General features: G+C 41.4%; 1 protein-coding gene across 1 annotated transcript in view; it reads left to right on the plus strand.

Annotated features, from left to right (window-relative positions):
- Positions 1 to 9,342, plus strand: part of LOC115167442 (A disintegrin and metalloproteinase with thrombospondin motifs 7-like) — a 180,697-nt gene extending 171,355 nt beyond the window's left edge. The window contains exon 24 of the mRNA XM_029721856.1: positions 6,154 to 9,342. Within this exon, the coding sequence (XP_029577716.1) occupies positions 6,154 to 6,302 (149 nt within the window). The 3' untranslated portion in view covers positions 6,303 to 9,342. The remainder of the gene's footprint in view (positions 1 to 6,153) is intronic.
- The last annotated feature ends 10,318 nt before the right edge of the window (positions 9,343 to 19,660 follow it).

Raw genomic sequence — 19,660 nt, forward strand, 5'->3', positions numbered from 1 at the left:
CTCTGTGGTGGAGCTGGTGGTTAAGACAGGAGGGTAGTGGACTTGACTGAACCCTCTGTGGTGGAGCTGGTGGTTAAGACAGGAGGGTAGTGGACTTGACTGAACCCTCTGTGGTGGAGCTGGTTGTTAAGACAGGAGGGTAGTGGACTTGACTGAACCCTCTGTGGTGGAGCTGGTTAAGACAGGAGGGTAGTGGACTTGACTGAACCCTCTGTGGTGGAGCTGGTGGTTAAGACAGGAGGATAGTGGACTTGACTGAACCCTCTGTGGTGGAGCTGGTTGTTAAGACAGGAGGGTAGTGAACTTGACTGAACCCTCTGTGGTGGAGCTGGTTAAGACAGGAGGGTAGTGGACTTGACTGAACCCTCTGTGGTGGAGCTGGTGGTTAAGACAGAAGTGAAGTGGACTTGACTGAACCCTCTGTGGTGGAGCTGGTGGTTAAGACAGAAGTGTAGTGGACTTGACTGAACCCTCTGTGGTGGAGCTGGTGGTTAAGACAGAAGTGTAGTGGACTTGACTGAACCCTCTGTGGTGGAGCTGGTTAAGACAGGAGGGTAGTGGACTTGACTGAACCCTCTGTGGTGGAGCTGGTGGTTAAGATAGAAGTGTAGTGGACTTGACTGAACCCTCTGTGGTGGAGCTGGTTGTTAAGATAGAAGTGTAGTGGACTTGACTGAACCCTCTGTGGTGGAGCTGGTTGTTAAGATAGAAGTGTAGTGGACTTGACTGAACCCTCTGTGGTGGAGCTGGTTGTTAAGATAGAAGTGTAGTGGACTTGACTGAACCCTCTGTGGTGGAGCTGGTTGTTAAGATAGAAGTGTAGTGGACTTGACTGAATGCTCTCAAGCCATGGCTTGTCTTCCAGCCCCCAGCTACATTAGGGGCGAAAAACACTGAGGCGGATTGTTAAGTACTTTCCGTGCGCCCATGTCTGTCCAATGATGAAGTACAGTAGGAGGATTACTGTGTGTGGAAGAGTTGTGTTGGAACATTTGACACAATAATGTACTTGTTCCTAACTTGTACAAGTCTGAACAACCGGAGTTCATCTCGCTGTTTATTAGCTCAAGATTGGCTGTAGACTGTTGTATTTGAGCAAGATGCTCTTTGTATGTTTTTGTGATCCATTTTAAAATGGAATAAAGTATATTGTATGTCTTGGATGTGTGTCAGTGGGGATAGATAGAAAGCCTGCAGCCGGCATATTCTGTCCCACATGCTTCAGTCGACCTCGCTTCACAATATACTGCGCTTTCTTTATTCCTATCACTGTGTATTGTGGAGCTGGCTGAGGAAACCATAAGGGAACAGAATATACTACTATCTCCTCCTTGACTACTATCTTGACCTTGACCTAGAATTCCCCATTTAAGATGGCTCATCTACCATGATTCAGATTCATGAGACACGGATATGTTCCTATACCACCACTTCATTGCTGGTTATTGTTTGTATATGTTTTGTATATTTTGTTCTGAATGTTCTTGCTGTTGGGCTCTGGTGGGGAAGATTTCCAAACTTGAAACGTACTCACCAGTGAGGAAAAAAAACATGGCTCCTCTAGATAATTAGTCTGCAATGAGATTTGCTTGTTGTGAGATATTTTGTGAAATGTACAAAATATTACCCTGGACTCTATAATTTAAGCAAGGAGTCAAATCAGGACTGCAGTGATGTTGGAATTTCAGCATTACAAATGACTCCAGTTCCTAGAATAGTTTCAGCAAATGGTCTGTGCCAAGAAAAGCATATTTATTTCAATCTCTATTGCTTTTCCTGGGTTTACTGTGATAACAACCCAGCTCTCTGGGGGGTCTCGCTACCTAGCATTACAGCAATATTAGAATTTGACTGGAGAAGGAAGCTTTGTGCACACTTAAAGCACACTGTAGACAGGATACCTCCACGAAATCGCTGCTGACAAAGGTGAGTCGTGGTTAAAAATAAAGCTTTGCTTTTTGGTGACTGTTAGTGTATGTGCGTATCCTGTCTGCTTTTATTCACAGGATTATGTCTTGTTTTTACTCAACACCACAGCAACTCATCCAAACTCACCTTCCACTGTCGCTACGCTAACTCACCCAGACTCACCTTCCTCCCAGTCTCTACTCTAACTCACCCAGACTCACCTTCCTCTCAGTCTCTACTCTAACTCATCCAGACTCACCTTCCTCCCAGTCTCTACTCTAACTCATCCAGACTCACCTTCCTCTGTTGCTACGCTAGCTCATCCAGACTCACCTTCCTCTGTTGCTACGCTAACTCACCCAGACTCACCTTCCTCCCAGTCTCTACTCTAACTCATCCAGACTCACCTTCCTCTGTTGCTACGCTAGCTCATCCAGACTCACCTTCCTCTGTCTCTACTCTAACTAACCCAGACTCACCTTCCTCTGTCTCTACTCTAACTAACCCAGACTCACCTTCCTCTGTCTCTACTCTAACTCACCCAGACTCACCTTCCTCCCAGTCTCTACTCTAACTCATCTGAACTCACCTTCCTCCCAGTCTCTACTCTAACTCATCCAGACTCACCTTCCTCTGTTGCTACGCTAGCTCATCCAGACTCACCTTCCTCCAGTCGCTACTCTAACTCATCCAAACTCACCTTCCACTGTCGCTACGCTAACTCACCCAGGCTCACCTTCCTCCCAGTCGCTACTCTAACTCATCTGAACTCACCTTCCTCCCAGTCTCTACTCTAACTCATCCAAACTCACCTTCCTCCCAGTCTCTACTCTAACTCATCCAAACTCACCTTCCTCCCAGTCTCTACTCTAACTCATCCAAACTCACCTTCCTCTGTTGCTACGCTAGCTCATCCAGACTCACCTTCCTCCCAGTCGCTACTCTAACTCATCCAAACTCACCTTCCTCTGTCGCTACGCTAGCTCATCCAGACTCACCTTCCTCCAGTCTCTACTCTAACTCATCCAAACTCACATTCCTCCAGTCTCTATTCTAACTCATCCAAACTCACCTTCCTCCAGTCGCTACTCTAACTCATCCAGACTCACCTTCCTCTGTTGCTACGCTAACTCATCCAGACTCACCTTCCTCTGTTGCTACGCTAGCTCATCCAGACTCACCTTCCTCTGTTGCTACGCTAACTCATCCAAACTCACCTTCCTCTGTTGCTACGCTAGCTCATCCAGACTCACCTTCCTCTGTTGCTACGCTAGCTCATCCAGACTCACCTTCCTCTGTTGCTACGCTAGCTCATCCAGACTCACCTTCCACTCAGTCCCTACGCTAACTCACCCGGACTCACCTTCCTCTGTTGCTACGCTAGCTCATCCGGACTCGCCTTCCACTCAGTCCCTACGCTAACTCACCCGGACTCACCTTCCACTCAGTCCCTACGCTAACTCACCCGGACTCACCTTCCACTCAGTCCCTACGCTAACTCATCCAGACTCCCCTTCCTCTGTTGCTACGCTAACTTACAGAGACTCACCTTCCTCTCAGCTCCTGGTTCTCAGGTAGTCCTGCCCCCAGAGCACCACTTGAGGTTTAGGAGAATGAGGCAGAGAACAGGAGAGGAAGGCTCCAGTTAAATCCTTCCCTCCACTCCCCTGCAGTGGGATGATAAAGGCAGTAGAACAATGAAGTCATTTCTAGTCCAGATGCTGAGAGGTTGGTTTTAAGAGACTATGGTGAACACTCTGAAAAACTGCTGAGATTTAGTACATCTGAGATCTCTCTTTGTGTACAGCAGAGCTCAAGACCATCTCAACTTGACTTTGTTACAGAATGGTCCTGTAAAGCATTCATAACTGTATATATAGCTTAGGATGGATTAATTCCATTGCACTTTCCCATCATTGCTGGCCTTGTATTTAGTTGGCACTTTAAACCAAATTGGTTACAGATTCATCACAATGTTCATGTAGCACTCAAGAAGACATCTAACTCCATCGCTTACTATTCATTTTTCAATTACATTTCTCTTTTCAATGCAAGAGGTGATCGATCATGCACAATCTTCCAAGAACTCAACGTCCTCATCTCTACTTCTAAGGACATATCCTTGTAACCAGTGTTGGGGATAACGTTACAAAAGTAGAGTGTTACGTAATCTGATACATTTTTATGAGTCACTAGTAATATAACGCTTTACTTTCCATTCAAAGTAATATTGTAAAGTAAGTAATATGTAATATATTGCTATTTCAAGTAACTAATCCCAACAACTGCCTTCATTTCTTTTCATTGTGATTCTAATCACTAAGATCTGGCCTTGCATTATCAGTTGAAAAAAATGTAAGATAAAAGATAAATCTTACTGTAGACTGGAAAAGACCGCTTGAGAGCAGAGTGTAGCTCATTATTGTTTTTATTTCTGTTAGTTAGTTTTCAATATAGTTTTCAATATACCTCTGGCAATGTTTTATTAATTGAATAACTTATTCCTTTTTCCATTTCATATTCACTGATGTGCTTTTAATGGTGCTGCGAGAGGATAAATATTCCAAAGAACTTCTGCCCTCAATTTCCCTCGGCAACCGTGGCTTCAATCTATTATTCCCACAATACATCTGCAGGCGCTGAAAACGTTTTCATCCATTACAGGAGGTTAGCTACAGTCACAAGCTACAGTCATTTTGCACCCAATGGGGATATTATTTGGTTATTAAACCCCACATTATCTTTTTTTTATCTGGGATTTCTCAGAGGAATTATTTGAAATGTTTTAATTATACAGTATTTGTCTAAATTTCCCAATGACAGCGAGGTATGATTTGATCTAAAGATATACTCTACTAAGTTAAAATCATACAGGGTTGACCTCTATCTCCCTTCCAAAGCACAGATGAATGGGGACGTATACCGCGTAACTATATTGTTCTTCATCACTTTTAATGTCTCATAAGTGTCTTTCATTTGTGTGTTTTTATTGAAAGGATCTGTATTGCTAGGACAAAATGGACATCGTCAGCAACACTCACTACTATCACTAAGATCTGGTACATGTCAGCCCTGAGGCCTCAGCAGACTTTAATTTCCCCTTTCTCTCTGTCTCAGATCAGGCCCCTATATGCTTTACATGTATATTTTAGCATAGGATTTGTCATTGTTAGCATCTCATACTAGCTATACCTTGTTTAAGTGACCTTGGATGACTGGTTAACTCCTCAAATGAGGTCTGTGACCATTAGTGATGAAAGATTATATCAGCTGATCTAAGAAGGGCTATATAAATACATTTGATTTGATTAGGAAAATTCCTCATCACCTTGTAAAATGCACAATAGCTGATTTGGTGATGATGATGTTTCTCATTATGTAACTTGTGAAATGTCATTATAATATTATGCCTTGAGCAAATCACATTATAATGAAGCAATCCCGTTATCATGAAGACTTGTTTCGTTGTGTCATTCCATCATACTCTTATGACATCCATGTAATGTGAACCATGTGCTGCTTCGCTAGTGGTATTTGTGGCTATAGCCAGTCGTCATGCTGGTAAGTCCCTCTCAGCTTTCCCTATATGAGAAAACCATGCTTGCATTTTGGTTATTTCACAATCACATAGTTACATTCTCACCACACATGTAATGTGAACCATGACTCTGACAACAACATACTGTATCATATGAGTGTTGCTAGTGTCTATGCTTTTGTATTGCTGCAAAGCTGTGACTTTCAGATTCCTTTAAGTTGTTGTCCCCATGGTGCACATCTCTGTTGAATTCAGACGTCCCAGTGCCCTGACCTGAAGGAGCCTGTCAAGCATTTATAACACAAACAACCTTCGTTAGCACGCCTCTGTGAGCCTTGTTAGCGATCCTCTGTGAGCCTCGTTAGCGCGCCTCTGTGAGCCTCGTTAGCGCGCCTCTGTGAGCACAGGGTAATAGAGCATGAGCAGGAATGCCTATGAGCCATCTGAGCAGTGACCTTTGAACTTAAGGGGCTCAGTGGTCCTAGTGTGTAGTTATTCAACCTTTAAGATCTCTTCATAGTACAAAGTCTGACTTGGGTCACAGTCTCTATTGGGCATAGGTAGCAATTATCTTTTCTATTAAGGGAACTTAGTTATGCAGAAGCTGTTGGTGTCCTTATTATGTCCTTATTATACGAAATTATTATACCGAATTGTCTCACAGTTAACTCTCTCTGTGTCTCTGTCTCTCTGTCTCTCTCTCTCAGGGCTCACGTGTCTTCGTGACCGCCTCACATTCCGTTTCTGTCAGACCCTCCAGTGGCTTGGCCGATGCCACCTGCCCGCCGTGCGGACGCAGTGCTGCAAGACCTGTGGCCGGCGTTCCCGTGGCAACGAGCGCACGTCCCGTCGCTGAGGTCAGCGATCAATATAGGGTGGACACGGTCACCCACACTCTTACACTCTCACACGCACAGACATGGACACACACACATGGACACGCACAGACATGGACACGCACACACATGGACACGCACACACATGGACACGCACACACATGGACACGCACACATGGACACACACACACACACAACACATACAGATGATCAGGTAACAGCTCTGGACTTGCAAAATTCCAGCATCCATCTTGTCTATCTGTCATTGAAGGGTGAATCTTGAGCTGGATACACACACACACAATTTCTCATACAGGGGTCTAGTGTCAAATTGGTAGCTACGCTCACCCTGCTGTCCTGGCTGCTGGGTCAGAGCTCCTCAGTGCTGTTGGGATAGAGCCACATTCTGGGGGGTAGGAAAACCATACCTGAGCTGTGCTTGATTAGTTTGCCTGGTATAATGGAACCAATGGAATAGTCCCAAAGGTGCTAATAGAATTATATCAAGCACTCCTCAAAAAAATGATTTAACACATAATAGGATGGAACCACATGTCACAACACAAATTCCTCCAAACTGTATAAAGAAGAAACATGGTTGTTGCTCTCTACTGTTGAGATAATGATGTGTTTGTTTGCACTTTTCTCTCTGATGGATCCAACTGTTATTCTGTTTTGATTGTGAGAAATGTTGCAGCTGGAACACATGGTTTAGTCATATGTCTGGTTCAGCCAGTAGCAACGTGGACTGGAACACGTGGTTTAGTCATATGTCTGGTTCAGCCAGTAGCAACGTGGACTGGAACACATGGTTTAGTCATATGTCTGGTTCAGCCAGTAGCAACGTGGACTGGAACACGGGGTTTAGTCATATGTCTGGTTCAGCCAGTAGCAACGTGGACTGGAACACGTGGTTTAGTCATATGTCTGGTTCAGCCAGTAGCAACGTGGACTGGAACACGGGGTTTAGTCATATGTCTGGTTCAGCCAGTAGCAACGTGGACTGGAACACGGGGTTTAGTCATATGTCTGGTTCAGCCAGTAGCAACGTGGACTGGAACACGTGGTTTAGTCATATGTCTGGTTCAGCCAGTAGCAACGTGGACTGGAACACGGGGTTTAGTCATATGTCTGGTTCAGCCAGTAGCAACGTGGACTGGAACACGTGGTTTAGTCATATGTCTGGTTCAGCCAGTAGCAACGTGGACTGGACCACGTGGTTTAGTCATATGTCTGGTTCAGCCAGTAGCAACGTGGACTGGAACACGTGGTTTAGTCATATGTCTGGTTCAGCCAGTAGCAACGTGGACTGGAACACGTGGTTTAGTCATATGTCTGGTTCAGCCAGTAGCAACGTGGACTGGACCAGCGTACTGATTTAGCATACAGTTGTTACACATTTGTTAACTACAAGATTACCTTGTAGCTCGTACAGTGCTTTGTCTTGATAGCAGCTGATGTAGCAACTAGTACATGTAGCGTAAGCAACACCACTTGTCAAGTTGGTTCCCAGCTTGTGAACAATGCTTTATAAAGCAGCTACGTAGTGTAATTAGAGTTTCATGAATGCTTATGAAGTGAGTAAAAAAAAAAAGACAAATTCTTTGACAATGGTGCTGCGAAAATAACCTGGTGCTAGAGGCGGCCTCGAGCTTCAAACTCCGTCAGGTGTTGGCTGACCAGTGCCTTTTCTACTTGAATCCTTCCTTCCATTAAAGTATTTGTCTCTAAATTGTGCCGTTTTAGTATTTGACATTTTAGTATTTGTCTCTAAATCTCAGTAGAATTCAGCTTTGACCTTACGTACAGTAATGGGAGAATTGTGTTCAGTGTACAGGGGAATAGAATCATTAGAGTAATGTTACTTTTAGCCATTCTCAGAGAATTACGGAGGACATAGAGGTTTTAGAACAACAGCAAGGGAGGAATATATGAATTGCTAATTTAAGTTATCAGTGCATTGCTTTTATAAATTAGAATGAATAATTTTGTATGCCTCCAAGTTTGAGTATTTCTTCTGTCATTTTGATGTAGTGAGTGGCTGTCATATTTTGTTTAGGCAATATGCAAACACTTGACCCGCCTCCCCTAATTTATGCACTCAGATGTGTAATTATTACTAATGATGATACATTGTTCTAAGAATTAATTTCCTGTCAAATGTTTCGCTTTTAAATTAGTTCTTTCAGAATTCCTTTGTTTTTGAGGATACTCTGTTAAAAAAACGACAATATTTTTTCTTATCATGGCACTGATAAATCATCAATACTTACAGTAGTTTCAACTCTGAGACCTTTATTCTTATTCACCTTTCTTTTAACCACTTTTTTTGACGACTTAGTTTATTTTGTAAATCTGTGACCACTGAGAGATACCGTATATGTGTCACTTTTGACTTTGAAATGTCTTTTTTTAGTTTGACCATACACATTAGAGTTGATAATGATGATAAACCTTCAGCAGTCCTTTACGAGACTCAGAAGCAGTTTATATCACTCCTGATTCAGGGATCCTTTTAGTCATGCAACCTGAGGAAATTAGGATTTACCACAAGGTTTGTTCTGACAGATGAGTGATTAGTCTTGTAAATGTTTTGCTTTATAAGTGATGTATCCTCTATGTACAGTCATGTTTTTCCAGCAGCTTCCCATTCCTGTAGTGGTGGGACAGAGGTTATTCTATGCTCTGGGCTATATTGGCACCATCTGTAAGTGCTGTGGTGAGGTTGAACTCTGACTTCCACCTGAGGTTGATGGTGAGAACCAGGGCAGAGTAGCTGCCTGAGGCTTTCCTGCAGTGGATATGTGGCATACTACTATTTGTGAAACAACGTTTGCATATTCATCTCTAAAGGGCACAGGGAAAGATCTCTTTTGTTGTTTCATCTTGCCTCTTAACAATGCTCAGCATGTTCAACAGCACTCAAACCCATCCACTTACAAAATCCATTTAGTCATGCTTTTTTGTGTTCATCAATAGTACATTTATTTTGTAACATAAATGTTTGTACTTTACATTTTGTATTTATACCACTTCAAATAAAATTGTTGAAAATAAAAACCCAGTTTGATGCGTTATTCTGCTGTGTTTCATGATTAAAAAGAATATTCCATGTACAGTGTTTCCATTCAAAGCTACAGGGAGGCCGGTTGTCAAGTATTTCATGTCTCCAGTCAGAAAGTCACAGATCTGAAACTCTTTATGCAGGCAGCTTTTCACTTGAGACGATTCAGAACAGAAGCCAACGTCCTCAGAGGAAGTAAAGCACTGCTGAGGGTTTTTATGTACACCACTTTCTTTTCTTCTTTTTTTGTAACAATACAAACGACAACATACAAGACACTCACAAACATCCACATCACCCTGCCCAGACCCAAGTGCTCACACCCTCCATCTCCAGCACCTCAAACTGCACCAGTTTGTTTCTCTCTGTCGCACAAGCACTTTCAACATTTAGATAATAAAACATCGCACCTTTCCATTGTGTTAACAATGGAGGATTGGTTGATTTCCAGTTTTGTAAGTATACGTTTTTTCAAGATGATTGATGAGAAAATTATCGTCCAACCCATCGGGTATCTCAATGCACCTTCATATGTCTTGAAATATGCAGACAGACAAATTAAAAGTACATTTACATTGTAATACAGCCAACAGCCAACTTTGTCCACCATTTTTTTTTTAAACACATCACTCTTTTCCACCCAGCCTTCGTTATCTCAGACACATGGACAGGAGGGTGATTTACGCTTTTTCAATTAACAATCATTTAGATAGGTAAAGAAGTGGTGGAGTTTTGGAGAAAGGAGCCCCCTCTGAGATGGGCAATAATAACTTCAGAGTTATGTTTTTACTGTTACTGCTTCATTCTGTAATCACATGGTGGTGTTTTGGGAGTTCTCTTCAGTAACAAAGCCTTGAAGATGAGCTAATAACCGTTATTTTGTTTGTTAACCGTTGATAGCATAAGTAAGTAAGCATTTCACGGTAAAGTCTACACTTGTTGTATTCGGCGCATGTGGAAAATAAAGTTTTATTTGATAAGCATTCATAACCATTGATTAAAAAAATGTTTCTCCAATTCCGTGGTATCCAATTGGTTGTAGTTACAGTCTTGTCTCATCGCTGCAACTCCCGTACAGACTCGGGAGTTGCCATGCATCCTCCGTAACACTGCTTCTTGACACAATGCCCATCCAACCCAGAAGCCAGCTGTACCAATGTGTCGGAGGAAACAACGTACACCTGGCGACCTGGTCAGCGTGCACTGCACCTGGGCCCACCACAGAATAGCTGAGATAAGGATATCCCTGCCGGCCAAACCCTCCCTAACCCGGACGACGCTGGGCCAGTTGTGCGCTGCCCCATGGGCCTCCCGGTCGCGGCCGGGTGCGATAGAGACTGGACTCGAACCCAGAATCTCTGGTGGCACAGCTAGCACTGCAATGTAGTGCCTTAGACCACTGCGCCACCCGGGAGGCCAAATTCAGAACCATTCATAACCATTGATAACATTCAGAACCATTCATAACATTGATAACATTCAGAACCATTCATAACATAACATTCAGAACCATTCATAACATTGATAACCTTCAGAACCATTGATAACATTCAGACCCATTCATAACATTGATAACATTCAGAACCATTTATAACATTCATAACCATTCATAACCATTAATAACATTCAGAACCATTCATTCATGTATGCAGTTAGACCCTCAAAGTCATACCAGTTAGTGTTACCAGATCAGTATGATTGCTACCCAGAGAATACCATGCTTTAGTTCTATCACTATGGACTCCAATGAGGCTTCACTAAGGGTCTTTTACAGCCTGGGGCCACAGGGACAGTTAAACCCCTTCCACTGGGCCTTGTTTTGTTATGGGTCTCAACAGCTTGTTAAAGGTCTCCCTTGTATAAGCACAGTGGAGCTAGTCTCTACTCTTTCACAGAGGATCACTTGGCCTGTGTCATGATACCCACAAACACAGTTCTATTCAATCTGGAAAGATGAACAGAAATGAAATAAAAAGCCGACATTTGCAGTCTCTGCTAAAGCAGGAACATGTCCTTTTAAATGTCATTTCTGCTGTAAAGCTGAATTTCTGCCATGCTGATTGAATAGAACCCAGTAAGATAAGGTGGGATGGTAATGTCTGTGTGGTGTCCGTATGTCCACAGTTCTGTCCATTACTTCTGAATCAAAGGAAACGGGATGTTAACATACACATACTGTAGTTCTGGGGTGGGATGAAGTAGGAGCGGCAGGACAATAACAGCTTTTGTTGACCAGATTCACAGCTTTGCACTGTGTTAACAATGACTTTGCACTGTGTTAACAATGACTTTGCACTGTGTTAACAATGACTTTTCACTGTGTTAACAATGACTTTGCACAGTGTTAACAATGACTTTTCACTGTGTTAACAATGACTTTGCACAGTGTTAACAATGACTTTTCACTGTGTTAACAATGACTTTGCACAGTGTTAACAATGACTTTGCACAGTGTTAACAATGACACGTGACTACTCTTGTTGATGCTGCTCCAGCTGACGACTTCATCACAATTGAATTCTTCAGTTTCCACCGACTTCCATTCGGGTTGCAGCAGGTATCTGAGGATTTCTTGAAAAGGACAGCGAACAAAATGTCACACCAAAAACATTGCTATCTGGTCATGCCGCAAAGCTTGCTGTCAAAATGTGTGTTTAACCAACCCTAACCTTTTAATCAACCCTACCTCTATCAACAGCCGTGTATCCCACAAACAATGCAAAGTGGTGTGATAATTGAAAACAAGCTTTATCTTCAACCTCAACGCTTAACCTTTACCATTTATCCACCTTGCTACCATGGTAACAGACACAAGGCTGTAAACCAATCAAAGCAATCAATGTCTGACTTTGAACGTTTACACAGTTCTCACTATAATCATGCTGCAACAAAGGAAATGTAGGTGTTTTATCTCTGTTTTATCTCTCCTGTTGCACCAAACATTAGTTTGTTTGTTGGTGATTTCCTGTTGAAAGATGTGGCTGATACAATCAACTACAGAACACATCTGGTTTCCAAATGTTACATAAGCTCGTAACAGGATCTGCTAACAATTAGAGGGATGCAGAGGAAAGAAAAGTGGATTTTATTGTCTATTGAGTGTAGACAAATTAATGCAGATTGTATTTTCCCTTGGGTGATTGCCGGGCTACACTGTTCACAGAAACTAATTTCATTAGAGAAGCTCCACAATGGCGCCGTTGCTGGTTGGCTTTATCTCTGGCCTGAGGGCATGGTGTCCCACTCTGAAGCTCTCTTAAATACGGATCAGTCACTCAGAACCGGACTAATGCCAGTCTCATTCTGATCCCACCAGTCTTGAGATGGACTTGATTACCAATAGGAAGGGTCTCTAGGTACACTGTACACAGCCTCAAATAAATATAGAGCCCTAGAAGTGGGTGTCTCCCTTTAAGCCAAGTTCAATCAATTCCTTCATTTTAAACTGCCATGAAGCCACATGAGATTGCTTGGAGGAGCTGGGTTCAATTTGGTGCTCAGACAAAGTGATTGTTGTTTTCTTGCTTTGGAAATGATTCCGCTGCCAGTAGAGCACAATTACAATACAACCATAACAACAGCTAAAAATATGAAACTGAATGGCTTTGTGTCTCTGAAGATTTAAAGTAATCAGTTATATTTGGCTGTGTCTAAGGCCTGTCTATTGTGCTTGTGACTTGTTTTTCTAGTATAAATGTAGCCTATTATCACTTTAATGTGAAATCCATCTATGGAATTTAATACTACTGATTACCTTGTTGTCCTCAGTGTGTTATGTAAAACTCCAGCATGTTGTTATGTCATCTTTTAACAACGCAATCGCAATTTGAGAGTTCTACGTTACAAATGATAGTGTATGATTGTACCGCAACTTAACTTCATTGTCGTCACATTCAATGGTTCATGAAAGAACCAGAAGTAGAAACACCATTCACACCAAAGCAACCCCTCCACTAGTCCAGAACAAATAGGTACTCTGTCACAGAAGATTTCTCCATTGGTACCATAACTTATCAAGCCTGTGGTAACATAGCAGGCCATCCCCACTGGGCACACACTGGTTGAATCAACGTTGTTTCCACGTCATTAAAATGAAAATCCGTTGAACCCTACGTGGAATAGACGTTGAATTAACGTTTGTGCCCAGTGGGTTCCTGCCATTACAATAAGATGTAGTAGGAGACCTACACTGCCTTCAGAAAGGATTCACATTACACTGCCTTCAGAAAGGATTCACATTACACTGCCTTCAGAAAGGATTCACACCCCTTGACTTTTTCCACATCTTGTTGTGTTACAGCCTGAATTTAAAATGGATTATATTGAGATGATGTGTCACTGACCTACACACAATACCTCATAATGTCAAAGTGGAAAAATGCTTTTAGAAATTATTACAAATTAATAAAAAATTAAAGCTGCATTGTCTTGAGTCAATAAGTACTAAATCCCTTTGTTATGGCAAGTAAAAATGTGCTTAACAAGTCACATAAGTTGCATGGACTCACTGTGTGCAGTATATAGTGTTTAATATAATTTTTTTATGATTACCTCATCTCTGTACCCTACACATACAATTATCTGTACGTTTCCTCAATCAAGCAGGGAATTTCAAACACTGATTCAACCACAAAGACCGGGAGGTTTTCCAATGCCTCGCAAAGAAGGGCACCTATTGGTAGATGGGTGAAAAAAATAATAAAGGGGTATGAATACTTTCTGAAGGCACTGTATGTTTAGAGAAGAGAAACAGCGCCCCTCACTGGCAAAATTAGTACATTACATGGCAAATGATAATCTCCAAGGTAACAGGAAAGACATCATAATGGGACCCATTGATCATAACCACTGTCTCTCTCGCTCTCTCTAGCTTTCTCTCTCTCCATCTCTCTCTCGCTCCAGTTCTCTCTCTCCATCTCTCTCTCTCCCCTCTTGTGTTCTTGTCTTCTTCCATCAGTTTTCCTAGGGGCCTTTAAGTGTTGAAATATTGTAGCCTTAAGCATCGCCTCAAGCACTGGTTTTCATCCCTGAGCATTGCTTTTCACAGTAAATCTGTGAAATCTGTGAAATGTTTTCAGGGAGATTAGAAGTGAGACTTTAATGGTCTGGTCTATAGGGTAATATCTTGTCTGACTTTGGGAACTAAGTGATGGTGGGTTAGGTGGGTTGTCATGTAAGGCTATATATAGAAATCACCTTAAACTGTTTTGCAGTAAATTGCCATTAGGTTTTAGCTCGTAGGCTATTGCAGTTTTAAAACACATAGACAACCTGATTCCTGGTCCCTGAACATAAACCAGATGGCACTTCTCTGTTTTGTTTCAATGTGTTTGTCCCCATCTCATTACCACCAGGTAGAGCATCTAGTCTCACGCTGCATTCATTTCAAAGTTCTCTAAGGTACACTATAACAATTAACTAAGCCCTTGCACTTGTGGGAATTGGCCTGTATGGATAGGGCTACATTGAAATGTTTCTTACAAAAGAAATATGGAACGCATAACCATGGTAACAATGAAAAGGGAACAGTTTGGCATTTATGGGAACATTATTAGACTAAAGGTGAGGACACAACAGTTCACCTAACACAAGACTGAATTCAAACCTTACACTGTTGATTTGATGTGCATTTTAAATTAACTGTACTTTTCGCCGAGAGGTCTAACTGGTGTTTCCAAGTGGCCACAGACCTCTCCAAAGTGTGCACATTTCTTTAAAGGAAAGATTCACCCATTTTGAGTGTTATATTGTATGTGTGCGTCCTTTGAGCGACATTCTATCGATTCCCGGAATAATTTCATGTTTTGAAGTGTATCGGAGCTATTCGCCATTCAAGCAGGCAGAAATACAGGCGGTATGATGACTTTTACATCCGTCTGCTTCAAGCATGCAGCAGTTTAATATTGGAAATGAGAGGAGCATGATTTTACAACGAACCGGAACAGAGCCCTAGGCACTAGATATGGTGAAGGAGATGTTTTGGGATCACATTGAATATCACAGTTCTGTTGTACATATTGGGATGTTGCCGACAGCCTAACTCTCGTTAGATGAATGAAAAGTCAGCTGAGGATTTAACCTCACGGCCAACAGCTCTACTTCTCCAGCTGATCTGTGCACTGTAGAATAGATACACTGTGTCAGCAGGTTTCAATAGTTCAATCGTGTCAAGATGAATGAGCGTACAGTACTGCTCTTAGATACGGTATAACAACCACAATATGATGGAGTATCATTTCTGTCTTGGCTGTGAAGACTGCAGTATGAAAAACACAAGGGAAGCAACATAAAACATGATGTATGAGATGTTCTCTACCGGTCTGCTCTAGTAAATGGTCTTACTGTTCCATTTCTCCATAGTTCAAATGCTTAACAATTTAGTTATTGTGGTGGGTCATTCTTGAATTGTGGTGGAAATGCTGTCCTTTGACTTTGGCACCATGTAAAAACACTTTACAATTACAAAAACATGACAAATACTAAATGTTCAGTTTTATTTAACTGTTGTTTAATAACAAAACATGTGTACATCCTTTATACTGCAACACATCTATTTGTATGCATTGTAGAAACTACTGGGGGCCAGCAAATTGGCTTGTGCCACTGGTGATGTGTAGTGACATGCTTTTGGGATTTAGAGCCAAGGAAGCAGATACTCTTCCTGGGGTCCAACCAGGCTTAAAGCAATTACATCGCAACAAAACACAACAGCAACCTACATCCTCAATAAAACAATACATCATAAAAAGGTATTATTCTAATGTGAGCCAGAGGTGTCAGGGAGGGACAGAACGATCGGTCAGTGATACACCAAAACACATTCCTGGTGTTGAAGTAAGGACACTACAAAAAGAAAAGCACTGTCCAAAAGGTCCAGTTGAACATTGTCCACAACTTGTATGCCCACCCCAACCAGCTCTTTAAAAAATCCTTAAAGGGGCAGTCGGCAGGTCCTACATCAATGTTTGTATAAATAAATACATTTCATGTACTCATTGATTCTTGAAAAACTTCATGAGCTTAGTTCAGCTGTCACACCCCATCAAAACCCAACATAGAAGCTTGTTTTACTCCTATGTTTGTAAACAATGAAAATGTAAACAAACACTGTAGCCTCAACTTGGTTAAAACTATCATTTTGATATCATAGATGGTCAGTCCTTTCATCCATAGCTCTGTCTATGAATTAGGTGGTTACATTTCTCCATCCCTCAGAAATACTTTTTTCAACTGCTGATTGCCCCTTTAACGTTGTAAAATTAATTCAATTATTTTTTTTACATCTACACACAATACCCCACAATGACAAAGCAAAAACAGGTTTTTAGAAAACATTTCACATTCATTAAATATAAAAAACAGAAATACCTTTATTTACGTAAGAATTCAGACCTTTTGTTATGAGACTAGAAACTGAGCTCAGGTGCATTCTGTTTCCATTGATCATCCTTGAGATGATTCTACAACTTGATTGGAGTCCACCTGTGGTAAATTATATTGATTGGACATGATTTGGAAAGGCACATTTGGAAAGGCATGGTCCAACAGTTGACACTGCATGTCAGAGCAAAAACCAAGCCATGAGGTCAAAGTAATTGTCCGTAGAGCACCAAGACGACAGGATTGAGTCGAGGCACAGATCTAGGGAAGGGTACCAAAACATTTCTGCACCATTGAAGGTCCCCAAGAACACAATGGCCTCCATCATTCTTAAATGGAAGAAGTTTGGAACCACCAAAGACTCTTCCAAGAGCTGGCCGCCCGGCCAAACTGAGCAATCAGTTATAGGTTTGAAGAACTCCTCAGGACATTTCCTCACACCATATTATAAACAGACCTTGATTTTCATCTCAAGAAAGCTTTTGATGTTTTTTTTCTCTCTGTCCATCCTTGTAGCCACATTCAAAGGGTAAGAAAGAGAACATTAGTGGTTGGTATTCCGCAAATACATATGCAAATACACTTCAATAATGAACACAAATAGGCCGCTCAATACATTATGGAAACAGAAGAAAACTGTAATTCTCTTGGACGATCACTAGATGTCACCTCATCTTTAAAATAGAATATCTGTATCTGTGTTCCCTTTTGAGCATACATTTATACATTATGTGTTGGGGTGTTGTCTGTGAATGGAAATAGAAGAAACAAATGCAGTTCTGTCCAGCTGATATGTCATAAGAGCAGATATGTCATCAGAGCAGATATGTCATCAGAGCAGATATGTCATCAGAGCTGATATGCCATAAGAGCAGATATGTCATAAGAGCAGATATGTAGATATGTCATAAGAGCAGATATGCCATAAGAGCAGATATGTCATAAGAGCAGATATGTCATAAGAGCAGATATGCCATAAGAGCAGATATGCAGATATGTCATAAGAGCAGATATGCCATAAGAGCAGATATGTCATAAGAACAGATATGTCATCAGAGCAGATATGCCATAAGAGCAGATATGTCATAAGAGCAGATATGCCATAAGAGCAGATATGTCATAAGAGCAGATATGTCATAAGAGCAGATATGTCATAAGAGCAGATATGCAGATATGTCATAAGAGCAGATATGCAGATATGTCATAAGAGCAGATATGTCATAAGAGCAGATATGCCATAAGAGCAGATATGCCATGAGAGCAGATATGTCATAAGAGCAGATATGCAGATATGCCATGAGAGCAGATATGTCATAAGAGCAGATATGCCATAAGAACAGATATGTCAAAAGAGCAGATATGTCATAAGAGCAGATATGTCATAAGAGCAAATATGTCATCAGAGCAGATATGCCATAAGAGCAGATATGTCAAAAGAGCAGATATGTCATAAGAGCAGATATGCCATAAGAGCAGATATGTCATCAGAGCAGATATGTCATCAGAGCAGATATGTCATAAGAGCAGATATGTCATAAGAGCAGATATGCCATAAGAACAGATATGTCATAAGAGCAGATATGCCATAAGAACAGATATGTCATAAGAGCAGATATGTCATAAGAGCACTAGCGGCAGAACTTTCATGAAGGTATCAGCATATGGAGGATGATAAGTGCCAGTTCGACAATGAAATAATTAAATGCTAAGTAGGAATGTGAATATGATAAAGGTGTTTATATTTTAATATTATTTTGCATGATGCAATCATGCCATAATTAAATTACAAAGTAAAAATTATATTGAAAATAGTTAATTGGAAAGGGTTAACAGAATTTCTAAATGAAAATTGTAATTCATAAATGGAAAATGCAAAATGGTATCAGAAAATCGTACTTGCAAAGTGAAATTGAAAGTGTCTGTTTTCATTTTCTAACTACCCATGTAGTATTTCCTGTTTTTAATTTGCCATTTACATTTTTAAAAGACTCCTGGAGGCGTGAACCAGGAGAGCAACACCACACCCCCATGTAGTAGTACATCCTAGCCATGTCAGGCTCTCTGTCACTTAATGTTAGACTGGTGAAACCAACAGGGTTAGAAACCCAGATCTCCTGCGCACCAGAAAATAGTTGGCCTGCTAAGCTGAAGCCTAGGCATTGACTCAGGGGGCCAATGCAACTCTTCAGGTTTCAGGCAAGGTTAGACCTATTCATCATACATGTGTGATCGCTGAACCACCTCAATTACAATTCACCATCCTTTGACCACCTTACAGAGATCCATCTGAGCCACGGCACAAATGACTGCCAGGGTTTGAACAAGGGTGTTCTGAACATCAGAAGAGATCATTATTTTGTATTATTTTTTTTTATTTCACCTTCATTTAACCAGGTAGGCTAGTTGAGAACAAGTTCTCATTTACAACTGCGACCTGGCCAACATAAAGCACAGCAGTTTGACACATACAACAACACAGAGTTACATATGGAATAAACAAACATACAGTCAATAATACAGTAGAACAAAATAAAAATCTATATACAGTGAGTGCAAATTAGGTAAAATAAGGGAGGTAAGGCAATAAATAGGCCATGGTGGCGAAGTAATTACAATATACCAATTAGATACTAGAGTGACTGATGTGCAGAAGATGAATGTGCAATTAGAGATACTGGGGTGCAAAGGAGCAAGATAAATAAATAAATAAATACAGTATGGGGATGAGGTAGTTGGATGGGCTGTTTACAGATGGGCTATGTACAGGTGCAGTGATCTGTGAGCTGCTCTGACAGCTGGTGCTAAAAGCTAGTGAGGGAGATATGGGTCTCCAGCTTCAGTGATTTTTGCAGTTCGTTCCAGTCATTGGCAGCAGAGAACTGGAAGGAAAGGCGGCCAAAGGAGGAATTGGCTTTGGGGGTGACCAGTGAGATA

Source organism: Salmo trutta, chromosome 29, assembly GCF_901001165.1.
Source record: "Salmo trutta chromosome 29, fSalTru1.1, whole genome shotgun sequence".
Classification (NCBI taxonomy): Eukaryota; Metazoa; Chordata; class Actinopteri; order Salmoniformes; family Salmonidae; genus Salmo; species Salmo trutta.